Genomic DNA, 14,918 nt, shown 5'->3' on the forward strand with positions numbered 1-14,918 from the left:
TTTAGACAAGCGTTTCTTATTATTTAGCCATTTCAGAGACTCGATTAAAAACATAAAGTCTATTAAAAAAACACTTTAAAAGCAGAGAGGTTGACGTTACTTTTTCTCTCCAAACGACAGGAAAAAACGATGTGACGCAAGCGGAAGTGCAAGCCCCGTCCAGTCCATTGACCAATTAGAGTTCGTTTTAATCAACCGCCTCCGTCTCTCGTTTTTGTCCGTTTTACACTGAACACGGAAGTGAACCTGGGAACTCACATTTCTTTTTTTTTAATCGAGATATTTTTGTATTATTAATGCCTAAGTACAACTCTAACAGTCATAAAAATATAAGTTTTGTGCTGAAAAGGAACAATATGGAGAATGTTTTATCCTCGACTGGTGACGGTAAATTGACCAAGCCATTAATCAGTGGCTGCAGTTTGACAAGGTAAGTTGTCAAGAGGTGGTGTAAAAGAAATTATAGCTCGTTTACTAACAACAACTCAAACGTTTCTTAACTTCCTGTTGTTTTTTTGGCCCAAGTTCCCTAACTAACTTTTAATTGTTATAGTACACAACTAAAAAATAATAATTCGAGTGCATTACAGTAGACCAAACGTTATCATGTCTACTAAAACATGATGCACTCACTACTGTAGGTCTCTGGAAAACACCGTCTGCTAAACGACTCATATGTATTTCAACAATGTTTTGGGATTTCTGTTGTCATCTAGCTAGCTAACTAAACAGTTAACCATGGTTTCTCTAGCTATGTACATCACCCCCTTTTCAACTTCAGATACATTTATTTATGAAACAATTAGCCAGCTAACGTCAGTAGTTTGAATACAAAGTAGGACATTTCCAGGGAGGACTAGCTAGGTGACCATGATTTAAAGACGGGTGTTTTACAACGTTCAAGAACCGGATGTATAAACTCGTGTCAGCTACATTGTATTTTACGACATGTTTTTTAAAATTATTATTAATATCAAATCAATACATAAAGCACATGAGGGAACACAAGCATTCATAGATTACAAACGAGCTAGGGGCGGGGCTGGGGGGGGGGCTAGGGGCGGGGCTAGGGGGTACAATATCACATTACAATTACACAAGGACCTTAAGGGACATGCATATACTTACAATTCAAAACAGCTTTTTTTTGTTAGTAGAGCATTTAACCGTCTTAAAATACAGTTCAATTTCTTTTTTGTAGGGTATGAAAATGTGGTTTTCTGTTTGTAAATTTACATTTGTGTATATGAAATTTGGCCAAAAGAATAAATGAAATTAATTACATAAAAATGATTCCGCTTATTTCTATTGTATGTAAAGAATCCTAACAGTACATCTCTCCACAATAGTGTAAAACTTTCATGTTTTGCGTAGATGGACTCTTAATGACTCATTAGCTATGTACTCAGCCGACGTGGCTTTATTTGGCTTCGTACAGTAGTATAGTGAGCAACTGGCCCCGATTACTGTAGGCTACTGTAGCATTGTAATCAACGTCCATCCGCTAAGGGGCATTCGTGTGTTTTAAAGGGAAACGGGACGCTACCAATCAGGCAGAAATGGGAGAAGAACATGTGGTTTATATTAAACCTCTTAACATAACGTTACCTCTTAATAAGTCTACAGGCATGTGGCTGGGGATGAGATGGGGTGGACACTGGTGTGTTACATTGCACTATCATGCTTTTTTGTCTCACATGGCTTCACTTCCCCCCTCTTCCCTCCTCCCCTCATCCCTCTCCTCTCCTCACCCCTCTTCCCTCCCTCATCCCTCCCTCCTCACTCCTTCATCCCTCATCCCTCCTCCCTCCCTCATCCCTCTTCCCTCACCCCTTCCCTCCTCACCCCTCTTCCCTCTTCCCTCTTCCCTCCTCACCCCTCTTCCCCTCCCCTCACCCTCACCCTCCCTTCCCCTCCCTCACCCCTCTTCCCCTCCTCACCCTCCTCATCCCTCCTCACCTCCTCATCCCTTTCCCTCCCTCACCCCTCTTCCTCCTCTTCCTCCCCCTCCCTCTCTCCCCTTCCCTCCCTCACCCCTCTTCCCCTTCCCCTCTTCCTCCCTCACCCCTCTTCCCTCCTCACCCCTCTTCCCCTCCCCTCACCCCTCTCTTCCCCTCCCTCACCCCTCTTTTCCCTCACCCCTCTCCCTTCCTCCTCTTCTTCCCTCCTCACCTCTCCCCTTCCCCTCCCTCACCTCCCTTCCCTCCCCTCACCCCCTCCCTTCCTCCTCCTCACCCCTCTTCCCCTCCCTCACCCCTCTCCCTTCCTCCCCTCATCCTCTTCTCCCTCTCACCCCCTCTTCCCTCCTCACCCCTCTTCCCCCTCCCTCCCTCATCCCTCTTCCCCTCACCCCCCTCATCCCTCTCCCTCTCCCCTTCCCTCACCCCTCTTCCTCCTCCCTCTCCCCTCCTCCCTTCCCCTCCCTCACCCCTCTTCCTCTCACCCCTCCCTCCCTCATCTATCCCTTCTTCCCCTCCCTCTCCCCTCTTCCCCTCCTCACCCTCTTCCCCTCCTCACTCCCCTCTTCCCCCCCTCACCCCTCTTCCCTCCCTCATCCCTCTTCCCCTCCCTCCCTCACCCCTCTTCCCTCCCACCCCTCTTCCCTCTCATCCCCTTCCCCTCACCCTCACCCCTCTTCCCTCCCCTCACTCCCCCTCTTCTCCTCTCCTCCCTCACCCCTCTCCCTTTCCCTCCTCACCCCTCTTCCCCTCCCTCACCCCTCTCCTCCCTCTTCCTCCCTCCCTCTTCAAAGAGGGGCTTTATGGAGGATCTGCAGAGATGATTCTGTACATGTTCACACACACTCCAGGGATTGACATTCATGTCTGAAAGCACTCGCTTATTGGTGTCTTAATACAAAATGATTTGATTGCCTGAAAATGTAAAATAGCGGTTTTCACAGTCACACAGGGGGAGGAATCAGAAACGCCAGATTACTGGGATTTTATGCATTTTGGTTGTTATGAGTAAAAAATATTTAAAAATCCACAATGGGCCAAACTCAACTGGTGTGACACTGGGTAATAGGACAACCCTTAACTGCCCTCTCCTCAACTTTCAAAGGGGCTCTAGAGGATCTGCAGAGATGATCCTGTACCCTCCTCTCCCCTCCTGTAGAACCCCCAGACAGTGGCGTTGGTGCAGGGCCTGGTGAAGGAGGGGGCGGTTGGGGAGCTGCGGAGGTGTTTTGGCTCTAGGATGGAGTTTGGGACGGCTGGCCTCAGAGCTGCCATGGGACCAGGGATCTCCTGTATGAACGACCTCACCATCATACAGACCACACAGGTATGACCTACGACCTCACAGGTATGACCTACGACCTCACCATCATACAGACCACACAGGTATGACCTACGACCTCACCGTCATACAGACCACACAGGTATGACCTACGACCTCACCGTCATACAGACCACACAGGTATGACCTATGACCTCACCATCATACAGACCACACAGGTATGACCTACGACCTCACCGTCATACAGACCACACAGGTATGACCTACGACCTCACCGTCATACAGACCACACAGGTATGACCTATGACCTCACCATCATACAGACCACACAGGTATGACCTACGACCTCACCGTCATACAGACCACACAGGTATGACCTACGACCTCACCGTCATACGGACCACACAGGTATGACCTACGACCTCACCGTCATACGGACCACACAGGTATGACCTACGACCTCACCATCATACAGACCACACAGGTATGACCTACGACCTCACCGTCATACAGACCACACAGGTCATGACCTACGACCTCACCATCATACAGACCACACAGGCATGACCTACGACCTCACCATCATACAGACCACACAGGTATGACCTACGACCTCACCATCATACAGACCACACAGGTATGACCTACGACCTCACCGTCATACAGACCCACAGGTATGACCTCGACCTCACCGTCATACAGACCACACAGGTATGACCTACGACCTCACCGTCATACAGACCACACAGGTATGACCTACGACCTCACCGTCATACAGACCACACAGGTATGACCTACGACCTCACCATCATACAGACCACACAGGTATGACCTACGACCTCACCATCATACAGACCACACAGGTATGACCTACGACCTCACCATCATACAGACCACACAGGTATGACCTACGACCTCACCATCATACAGACCACACAGGTCATAGCCACACACAGCATGGTCATTAGCTCATCCTGAATATGTGGTGTCAACACACAATGCTTTCAGTGTTCTATTCAAATGTTTCTCTCTCTCCTCTTTCTCCCCCTCTCTCTCTCCCCCTCTCTCTCTGTCTCTCTCCCCTCTCCCCTGTCTCTCTCCCCCTCTCTCTCCCCCTCTCTCTCCTCCTCCTGTCTCTCCCCCTCTCTCTCCTCTCTCTCTGTCTCTCTCCTCTCCTGTCTCTCTCCTCTCTCTCTGTCTTCTCCTCTCCTCCCTGTCTCTCTCCCCTCTCTCCCTCTCTCTCTCTCTCTCTCTCTCCTCTCTCTCTCTCCTCCCCTCTCTCCTCTCTCTCTCTCTGTCTCTCTCTCTCTCTCTCTCTCTCTCTCTCTCTCTCTCTCTCTCTCTCTCTCTGTCTCTCTCTCTCTCTCTCTCTCCTCTCTCCTCCCCCTCTCTCTCTCTCTCTCTCTCTCTCTGTCTCTCTCTGTCTCTCTCTCTCTCTCTCTCTCTCTCTGTCTCTCTCTACCTCTCTCTCTCTCTCCTCCCCCCTCTCTCTCCCCTCTCTCTCCCCAGGGGTTCTGTAAGTATCTGGAGCAATGTTTCGGGCAGTGTCTGAAGGAGAGGGGGGTGGTGGTAGGGTTTGATGCCCGTGCCCACCCTCCCAGTGGAGGCAGCAGTAGACGTTTTGCCAGCCTGGCGGCCGCCGTGTTCACCTGCCGAGGAGTCCCTGTCCACCTGTTCTGTGACATCACACCCACACCCTTCGTGGTACGTCTATTTTGGTTAATGGACCTGGTGGGAAATTAGGCACCCTTAAAAAGCCAAGTATCATGCCAACCCAGTAATCATGCCATGATACCCAGTAACCAAGGGTAACCAACCCCATGATACCCAGTAACCAAGGGTAACCAACTACATGATACTCAGTAACCAAGGCTTAACCAACTCCATGATACTCAGTAACCAACCCCATGATACTCCGTAACCAAGGGTAACCAACTCCATGATACTCAGTAACCAAGGGTAACCAACTCCATGATACTCAGTAACCAAGGGTAATGGCCCCATGATACTCAGTAACCGCCCCATGATACCTCAGTAACCAAGGGTAACCAACTCCATGATACTCAGTAAGTAACCAACTCCATGATACTCAGTAACCAAGGGTAACCAACCCCATGATACTCAGTAACCAACTCCATGATGCTCAGTAACCAAGGGTAACCAACCCCATGATACTCAGTAACCAACTCCATGATACTCAGTAACCAAGGGTAACCAACCCCATCATACTCAGTAACCAACTCCATGATACTCAGTAACCAAGGGTAACCAACCCCATGATACTCAGTAACCAACTCCATGATACTCAGTAACCAAGGCTTAACCAACTCCATGATACTCAGTAACCAAGGGTAACCAACTCCATGATACTCAGTAACCAAGGGTAACCAAGGCTTAACCAACTCCATGATACTCAGTAACCAGCTCCATGATACTCAGTAACCAGCTCCATGATACTCAGTAACCAAGGGTAACCAACTCATGATACTCAGTAACCAAGGGTAACCAACTCATGATACTCAGTAACCAACTCCATGATACTCAGTAACCAACTCCATGATACTCAGTAACCAACTCCTGATACTCAGTAACCAACTCCATGATACTCAGTAACCAACTCCATGATACTCAGTAACCAAGGGTAACCAACTCCATGATACTCAGTAACCAACTCCATGATACTCAGTAACCAAGGGTAACCAACTCCATGATACTCAGTAACCAAGGGTAACCAAGGTTAACCAACCCCATGATACTCAGTAACCAAGGGTAACCAACACCATGATACTCAGTAACCAAGGGTAACCAACCCCATGATACTCAGTAACCAAGGGTAACCAAGGTTAACCAACCCCATGATACTCAGTAACCAAGGGTAACCAACCCCATGATACTCAGTAACCAAGGGTAACCAACTCCATGATATTCAGTAACCAAGGGTTACCGCAGTGTAGGGGCCTCGACTTTCCACGCTTTTACCGGGCGGAGTATTAAGTTGACCTTTCACCTCTGGAGAGTAGGTTTTTTTTTTGTTGCTGTTTGCAGGGTACAATAAACAGACAGACACACACACACACACACACACACACACACACTCAAACCTACTGATCCCTCTGGCCCTGGGATCAAGCCAATCTGGGATCTCTTCCAAAACAATCTGTGAGCCAATCGGAGCGGGCCATTCCTCGATCATGCACACGTCACATGGACACACGACAGGCTAGTGTTTCCCAGTGACTCCTTTTGGTTCATAGTCCTCTCCTACATTAACAACCTGGAATCATACCGTGTGTGTGTGTGTGTCTTCCCTCTCTCTAGCCCTTCGCTGTGTCTCATCTGGGTCTGTGTGCTGGCGTCATGGTAACCGCCTCCCACAACCCCAAACAGGACAACGGCTACAAGGTAACAGTCATTATCTTATTGATAATGTTATTGATTAGGTCCCTGTCTCAGGTGTATTGGTCTGTTTCTGTTGAGCAGTTTCTAGGTGTATTAGACCAGTGTAAAATAGTCTCTCCCCTCTCCTCTCTCTCTCCATCTCCTCTCTCTCTCTCCCCTCTATCTCCCCCTCTATCTCTCTCTCTCTCTCTCTCTCTCCTCTCCCCTCTCCCCCTCTCTCCTCTCCCCCTCTCCCCCTCTCTCTCTCTCTCTCTCTCTCCCCTCCCTGTCTCTCCCCCTCTCTCTCCTCTCTCTCTCCTCTCTCCTCCCTGTCTCTCCTCTCCCTCTCTCTCTCTCTCTCCCCTCCCTGTCTCTCTCCCCTATCCCTCCCTCTCTCTCTCTCTCCCCTCTCTCTCTCTCTCTCCCCCTATCTCTCCCTCTCTCTCTCTCTGTCTCTCTCTCTCCCCCTCCCTGTCTCCCCTCCCTGTCTCTCTCTCTCTCTCCCCTCCCCTCCCCGCTCTCCCCCTCCCCGTCTCTCCCCCTCCCCGTCTCCCCCCTCCCCCTCTCTCAGGTGTATTGGGAGAACGGTGCCCAGATCGTGCCGCCCCATGATAAGGGCATCTCTGTAGCCATCGAGGCTAACCTGGAGCCCTGGCCTGAGTCCTGGGACATAACCTCTCTGTCTCACAGCCCTCTGCTGAAGGACCCGTTCCAAGACATTCACACAGAGTACTACAGGGCCATCCAACAGCACTGTCACCACAGGTAACACACACACACCTCAGGTAACACACACCTCAGGTAACACACACACACCTCAGGTAACACACACACACCTCAGGTAACACACACACACCTCAGGTAACACACACACACCTCAGGTAACACACACACACCTCAGGTAACACACACACACACCTCAGGTAACACACACACACACCTCAGGTAACACACACACACACCTCAGGTAATACACACACACCTCAGGTAACACACACACACCTCAGGTAACACACACACCTCAGGTAAACACACACACACCTCAGGTAAACACACACACACCTCACAACACACACACACACCTCAGGTAACACACACACCTCAGGTAACACACACACACACCTCAGGTAACACACACACACACACACCTCAGGTAACACACACACACCTCAGGTAACACACACACACACACACACACCTCAGGTAACACACACACACCTCAGGTAACACACACACACCTCAGGTAACACACACACCTCAGGTAACACACACACACACCTCAGGTAACACACACACACACACCTCAGGTAACACACACACACCTCAGGTAACACACACACACACACACACACCTCAGGTAACACACACACACCTCAGGTAACACACACACACCTCAGGTAACACACACACACACCTCAGGTAACACACACACACACACACCTCAGGTAACACACACACACACCTCAGGTAACACACACACACACCTCAGGTAACACACACACACACACCTCAGGTAACACACACACACACCTCAGGTAACACACACACACACACACCTCAGGTAACACACACACACACACCTCAGGTAACACACCACAGGTAACACACACACACACCTCTGGTAACACACACACACACACCTCAGGTAACACACACACACACATCTCAGGTAACACACACACACACCTCAGGTAACACACACACACACCACAGGTAACACACGCACACCTCAGGTAACACACACACTCCTCAGGTAACACACACACACACACACCTCAGGTAACACACACACACACACCTCAGGTAACACACACACACACCTCAGGTAACACACACACACACACCTCAGGTAACACACACACACACACCTCAGGTAACACACACACACACACCTCAGGTAACACACACACACCTCAGGTACACACACAACACACACACACCTCAGGTAACACACACACACCTCAGGTAACACACACACACCTCAGGTAACAACACACACACCTCAGGTAACACACACACACACCTCAGGTAACACACACACACACCTCAGGTAACACACACACACACCTCAGGTAACACACACACACACCTCAGGTAACACACACACACACCTCAGGTAACACACACACACACACCTCAGGTAACACACACACACACCTCAGGTAACACACACACACCTCAGGTAACACACACACACACACACACCTCAGGTAACACACACACACACCTCAGGTAACACACACACACACCTCAGGTAACACACACACACACCTCAGGTAACACACACACACCTCAGGTAACACACACACACACCTCAGGTAACACACACACCTCAGGTAACACACACACACACCTCAGGTAACACACACACACACACACCTCAGGTAACACACACACACCTCAGGTAACACACACACGTCTGACCTGTCTCTGCTCTCCCCTCCTTTCAGGGACATCAACAAGAGTTCAGAGGTGAAGATCGTGCACACCTCCGTGCACGGAGTCGGACACGCCTTCGTCCAATCAGCTTTCAAGGCCTTTGACCTCCGACCCCCGTACGCGTAGAGGAGCAGAAAGACCCCGACCCGGAGTTCCCCACCGACAAATACCCCAACCCTGAGGAGGGGAGGGGGGTCCTGGTCAGTCATATCAACCCTGAGGAGGGGAGGGGGGTCCTGGTCAGTCATATCAACCCTGAGGAGGGGAGAGGGGTCAGTCATATCAACCTGAGGAGGGGAAGGGGGTCCTGGGTCAGTCATATCAACCTGAGGAGGGGAGGGGGTCCTGGTCAGTCATATCAACCCTGAGGGGGGGTCCTGGTCAGTCATACAACCTCTGAGGAGGGGAGGGGGGTCCTGTCAGTCATATCAACCCTGAGGAGGGGAGGGGGTCCTGGTCAGTCATATCAACCTGAGGAGGGGAGGGGGGGTGGTCCTGGTCAGTCATATCAACCCTGAGGAGGGAAGGGGGTCCTGGTCAGTCATATCAACCCTGGAGGAGGGGAGGGGGTCCTGGTCAGTCATATCAACCCTGAGGAGGGAGGGGGTCCTGGTCAGTCATATCAACCCTGGAGGAGGGAGGGGGTCCTGGGTCATATCAACCCTGAGGAGGGGGTCCTGGTCAGTCATATCAACCCTGAGGAGGGGAAGGGGTCCTGGTCAGTCATATCAACCCTGAGGAGGGGGTCCTGGTCAGTCATATCAACCCCTGAGGAGGGGGTCCTGGTCAGTCATATCAACCCTGAGGGGAGGGGGTCCTGGTCAGTCATATCAACCCTGAGGAGGGGAAGGGGGTCCTGGTCAGTCATATCAACCCTGAGGAGGAGGGGGTCCTGGTCAGTCATATCAACCCTGAGGAGAGGAAGGGGGTCCTGGTCAGTCATATCAACCCTGAGGGGGTCCTGGTCAGTCATATCAACCCTGAGGGGGGGGGTCCTGGTCAGTCATATCAGCCCTGAGGAGGGGAAGGGGGTCCTGGTCAGTCATATCAACCCTGAGGAGGGGAAGGGGGTCCTGGTCAGTCATATCAACCCTGAGGAGGGGAGGGTCTGGTCAGTCATATCAACCCTGAGGAGGGGAGGGGGTCCTGGTCAGTCATATCAACCCTGAGGAGGGAGGGGGTCCTGGTCAGTCATATCAACCTGAGGAGGGGAAGGGGGTCCTGGTCAGTCATATCAACCCCTGAGGAGGGGAAGGGGGGGTCAGTCATATCAACCCTGGGGAGGGGGTCCTGGTCAGTCATATCAACCCTGAGGAGGGGAGGGGAGGGGGTCCTGGTCAGTCATATCAACCCTGAGGGGGGTCCTGGTCAGTCATATCAGCCCTGAGGAGGGGAGGGGGTCCTGGTCAGTCATATCAACCCTGAGGAGGGAGGGGGGGGTCCTGGTCAGTCATACCAACCATGAGGAGGGAAGGGGTCCTGGTCAGTCATATCACCCTGAGGAGAAGGGGTCTGGTCAGTCATATCAACCCTGAGGAGGGGGTCCTGGTCAGTCATATCAGCCCTGAGGAGGGAAGGGGTCCTGGGGCCCTGAGGAGGGGGTCCTGGTCAGTCATATCAACCCTGAGGTCAGTCATATCAGCCCTGAGGAGTGGAAGGGGGTCCTGGTCAGTCATATCAGCCTGAGGAGGAGGAGGGGTCCTGGTCAGTCATATCACCCTGAGGAGGGGAGGGGTCCTGGTCAGTCAGGGGTGGGGGTATCAGTCATATCAGCCCTGAGGAGGGGAGGGGGTCTGGTCAGTCATATCAACCCTGAGGAGGGGAAGGGGGTCCTGGTCAGTCATATCACCCTGAGGAGGGGAGGGGTCCCTGGTCAGTCATATCCAACCCCTGAGGAGGAGGGTCCTGGTCAGTCATATCAACCCTGAGGAGGGGGTCCTGGTCAGTCATATCAACCCTGAGGAGTGGAAGGGGGTCCTGGTCAGTCATATCCCAGCCTGAGGAGGAGGAGGGGGTCCTGGTCAGTCATATCAACCCTGAGGAGGAAGGGGGTCTGGTCAGTCATATCAACCTGAGGAGGAGGGAGGTCCTGGTCAGTCATATCAACCCTGAGGAGGGGAGGGGGTCTGGTCAGTCATATCCCAACCCTGAGGAGGGGGTCCTGGTCAGTCATATCAACCCTGAGGAGGGGAGGGGGTCCTGGTCAGTCATATCAACCCTGAGGAGGGGAGGGGGTCCTGGTCAGTCATACCAACCATGAGGAGGGGAGGGGGTCCTGGTCAGTCATATCAACCCTGAGGAGGGGAGGGGGTCCTGGTCAGTCATATCAACCCTGAGGGGGAAGGGGGTCCTGGTCCGTCATATCAACCCTGAGGAGGGAGGGGGTCCTGGTCAGTCATATCAACCCTGAGGAGGGGAGGGGGGTCCTGGTCAGTCATATCAACCCTGAGAGGGGGAAGGGGGTCCTGGTCCGTCATATCAACCCTGAGGAGGGGAAGGGGGTCCTGGTCAGTCATATCAACCCTGAGGAGGGGAAGGGGTCCTGGTCAGTCATATCAACCCTGAGGAGGGGGTCCTGGTCAGTCATATCAACCCTGAGGAGAGGGAAGGGGGTCCTGGTCAGTCATATCAACCCTGAAGGGGGGGTCCTGGTCAGTCATATCAACCTGAGGAGGGGGGGTCTCAGTCATATCAACCCTGAGGAGTGGAAGGGGTCCTGGTCAGTCATATCAACCCCAGGAGGAGGGGTCCCTGGTCAGTCATATCAACCTGAGGAGGGGAGGGTTCCTGGTCAGTCATATCAACCTGAGAGGGGGAGGAGGGTCCTGGTCAGTCATATCACCCTGAGGAGGAAGGGGGTCCTGGTCAGTCATATCAACCCTGAGGAGGGGAAGGGGTCCTGGTGGAAGGGGGTCCTGGTCAGTCATATCAACCCCTGAGGAGGGGAGGGGGGTCCTGGTCAGTCCTTATCAGCCTGAGGGGGTCCTGGTCAGTCATATCAACCCTGAGGAGGGGAGGGGTCCTGGTCAGTCATATCAACCCTGAGGAGGGGGTCCTGGTCAGTCATATCAACCCTGAGGAGGGGAGGGGGTCCTGGTCAGTCATCAACCCTGAGGAGAGGAGGGAGGGGTCCTGGTCAGTCATATCCCAGCCCTGAGGAGGGAAGGGGGTACTGGTCAGTCATATCAACCCTGAGGGGGGAGGGTCCTGGTCAGTCATATCAACCCTGAGGAGGGGGTCCTGGTCAGTCATATCAGCCCTGAGGAGGAGTGAGGGTCCTGGTCAGTCATATCAACTGAGGAGGGTCCTGGTCAGTCATATCAGCCCCTGAGGAGGGGAAGGGGGTCTGGTCAGTCATATCCCAACCCTGAGGAGGGGGTCCTGGTCAGTCATATCACCCTGACCAGTCATATCAACCCTGAGGAGGAGGGGGGTCCTGGTCAGTCATATCAACCCTGAGGAGGGGAAGGGGTCCTGGTCAGTCAACCCTGAGGAGGGGAGGGGTCCTGGTCAGCCTGAGGAGGAGGGGGGGTCCTGGAGGAGGAAGGGGTCCTGGTCAGTCCTGCCCAGCCCTGAGAGGAGGAGGGAGGGGGTCCTGGTCAGTCATATCAACCCTGAGGATGGGAGGGTCCTGGTCAGTCATATCAACCCTGAGGAGGGAGGGTCCTGGTTAGTCGCTGTGTGTGTGTGTGTGTGTGTGTGTGTGTGTGTGTGTGTGTGTGTGTGTGTGTGTGTGTGTGTGTGTTTCAACGGTGTGTGTGTCCGTCCTACAGGCCTATCGTTTGCCCTGGCGGAGAGGAGGAGCTACTGTGGGTTCAGCCCAGAGCCACAGCTGACCGCCTGGCGTTGCTGAGCAGCAGAAAGGGTAGGAGGCATGTAGGGATCATGGTATGTGTTGGGGCGTTGCTGAGAACAGAAGGGGCCTGCCAAGGATCATAGGTAATGTGTTGGGGGCGTTGCTGAGCAACAGAAGGGGCCTGTAGGGATTATGGGTAATGTGTTGGGGCGTTGCTGAGCAACAGAAGGGGCCTGTAGGGATTATGGGTAATGTGTTGGGGGCGTTGCTGAGGAACAGGAGGCCTGTAGGGATCATGGGTAATGTGTTGGGGGCGTTGCTGAGCAACAGAAGGGGCCTGTAGGGATCATGGGTAATGTGTTGGGGCGTTACTGAGGAACAGAAGGGGCCTGTAGGGATCATGGGTAATGTGTTGGGGGCGTTGCTGAGCAACAGAAGGGGAGGAGGCCTGTAGGGATCATGGGTAATGTGTTGGGGGCGTTGCTGAGCAACAGAAGGGGCCTGTAGGGATCATGGGTAATGTATTGGGGGCGTTGCTGAGCAACAGAAGGGGCCTGTAGGGATCATGGGTAATGTATTGGGGGCGTTGCTGAGGAACAGAAGGGAGGAGGCCTGTAGGGATCATGGGTAATGTATTGAGGGGCGTTGCTGAGCAACAGAAGGGGCCTGTAGGGATCATGGGTAATGTATTGGGGGCGTTGCTGAGCAACAGAAGGGGCCTGTAGGGATCATGGGTAATGTGTTGGGGGCGTTGCTGAGCAACAGAAGGGGAAGAGGCCTGTAGGGATCATGGGTAATGTGTTGGGGGCGTTGCTGAGCAACAGAAGGGGCCTGTAGGGATTATGGGTAATGTGTTGGGGGCGTTGCTGAGCAACAGAAGGGGAGGAGGCCTGTAGGGATCATGGGTAATGTGTTGGGGGGCGTTGCTGAGCAACAGAAGGGGCCTGTAGGGATCATGGGTAATGTGTTGGGGGGCGTTGCTGAGCAACAGAAGGGGGAGGAGGCCTGTAGGGATCATGGGTAATGTGTTGGGGGGCGTTGCTGAGCAACAGAAGGGGGAGGAGGCCTGTAGGGATCATGGGTAATGTGTTGGGGGGCGTTGCTGAGGAACAGAAGGGGCCCGTAGGGATTATGGGTAATGTGTTGGGGGGGTTGATGAGTGTATAAGGTGTCTCTCTCTCTCTCTGTGTGTGTGTGTGTGTGTGTAGTGGTCAGTGGCGTGTGTTCAGTGGTAATGAGTTGGGGGCGTTGCTGGGTTGGTGGGTGTATCAGTGTTGGAAACAGACCAACCCGGACCAGTCTACCGTGAAGTCGGTCTACATGTTGGCCTCCACCGTCTCCTCTAAGATTCTACGAGCCATCGCTCTCAAGGAGGGCTTCCACTTCGAGGTAAAACACACACACACACACACACACACACTTTTAATTTACACACTTATTCTCAGCGCTCTAGCTCGCTCACGCATTCAATGAACAGACCTCATGTCAATATTCTAAGGTCCTTTTGTGAATGAATGGAATGAAAGTTTGAATGATGTAGGGGGGGGGATGAGGGCACTTCCTGACTATGACATCACATCCTGTGTGGACAGGAAACTCTGACTGGGTTCAAGTGGATGGGCAACAGAGCCAGAGAGCTGCTGGACCAGAACAAGATTGTACTGTTCGCCTTCGAGGAGGCAATAGGTACACACACACACACACACACACACACACACACACACACACACACACACTACACTATAGTACACTATAGTACACTACACTATAGGTACACACACACACACACACAACACACACACACTACACTATAGTACACTACACACACACACTACACACACACTACTCTATAGTACACTACACTATAGTACACTACACACACACTACACACACACACACTACACACACACTACACTATAGTACACTACACACACACTACACACACACACACACTACACACACACTACACTATAGTACACTACACACACACTACACTATAGTACACTACACACACTACACACACACACTACACACACACACACACTACACTATAGTACACTACACA

The 14,918-nt window shown here is 52.5% G+C and overlaps 1 protein-coding gene across 1 annotated transcript; it reads left to right on the plus strand.

Annotated features, from left to right (window-relative positions):
- The first annotated feature begins 356 nt into the window (after positions 1-356).
- Positions 357-13,196, plus strand: LOC135566746 (phosphopentomutase-like). The gene is given in 9 exon segments (XM_065014371.1): positions 357-390; positions 393-430; positions 3,118-3,285; positions 4,750-4,944; positions 6,559-6,642; positions 7,190-7,383; positions 9,069-9,175; positions 9,178-9,257; positions 13,074-13,196. Coding segments are annotated over 9 exon segments (1,023 nt in total).
- Positions 13,197-14,918: the final 1,722 nt, after the last annotated feature.

Source organism: Oncorhynchus nerka, unplaced genomic scaffold (genome assembly GCF_034236695.1).
Source record: "Oncorhynchus nerka isolate Pitt River unplaced genomic scaffold, Oner_Uvic_2.0 unplaced_scaffold_3482, whole genome shotgun sequence".
Lineage (NCBI taxonomy): Eukaryota > Metazoa > Chordata > Actinopteri > Salmoniformes > Salmonidae > Oncorhynchus > Oncorhynchus nerka.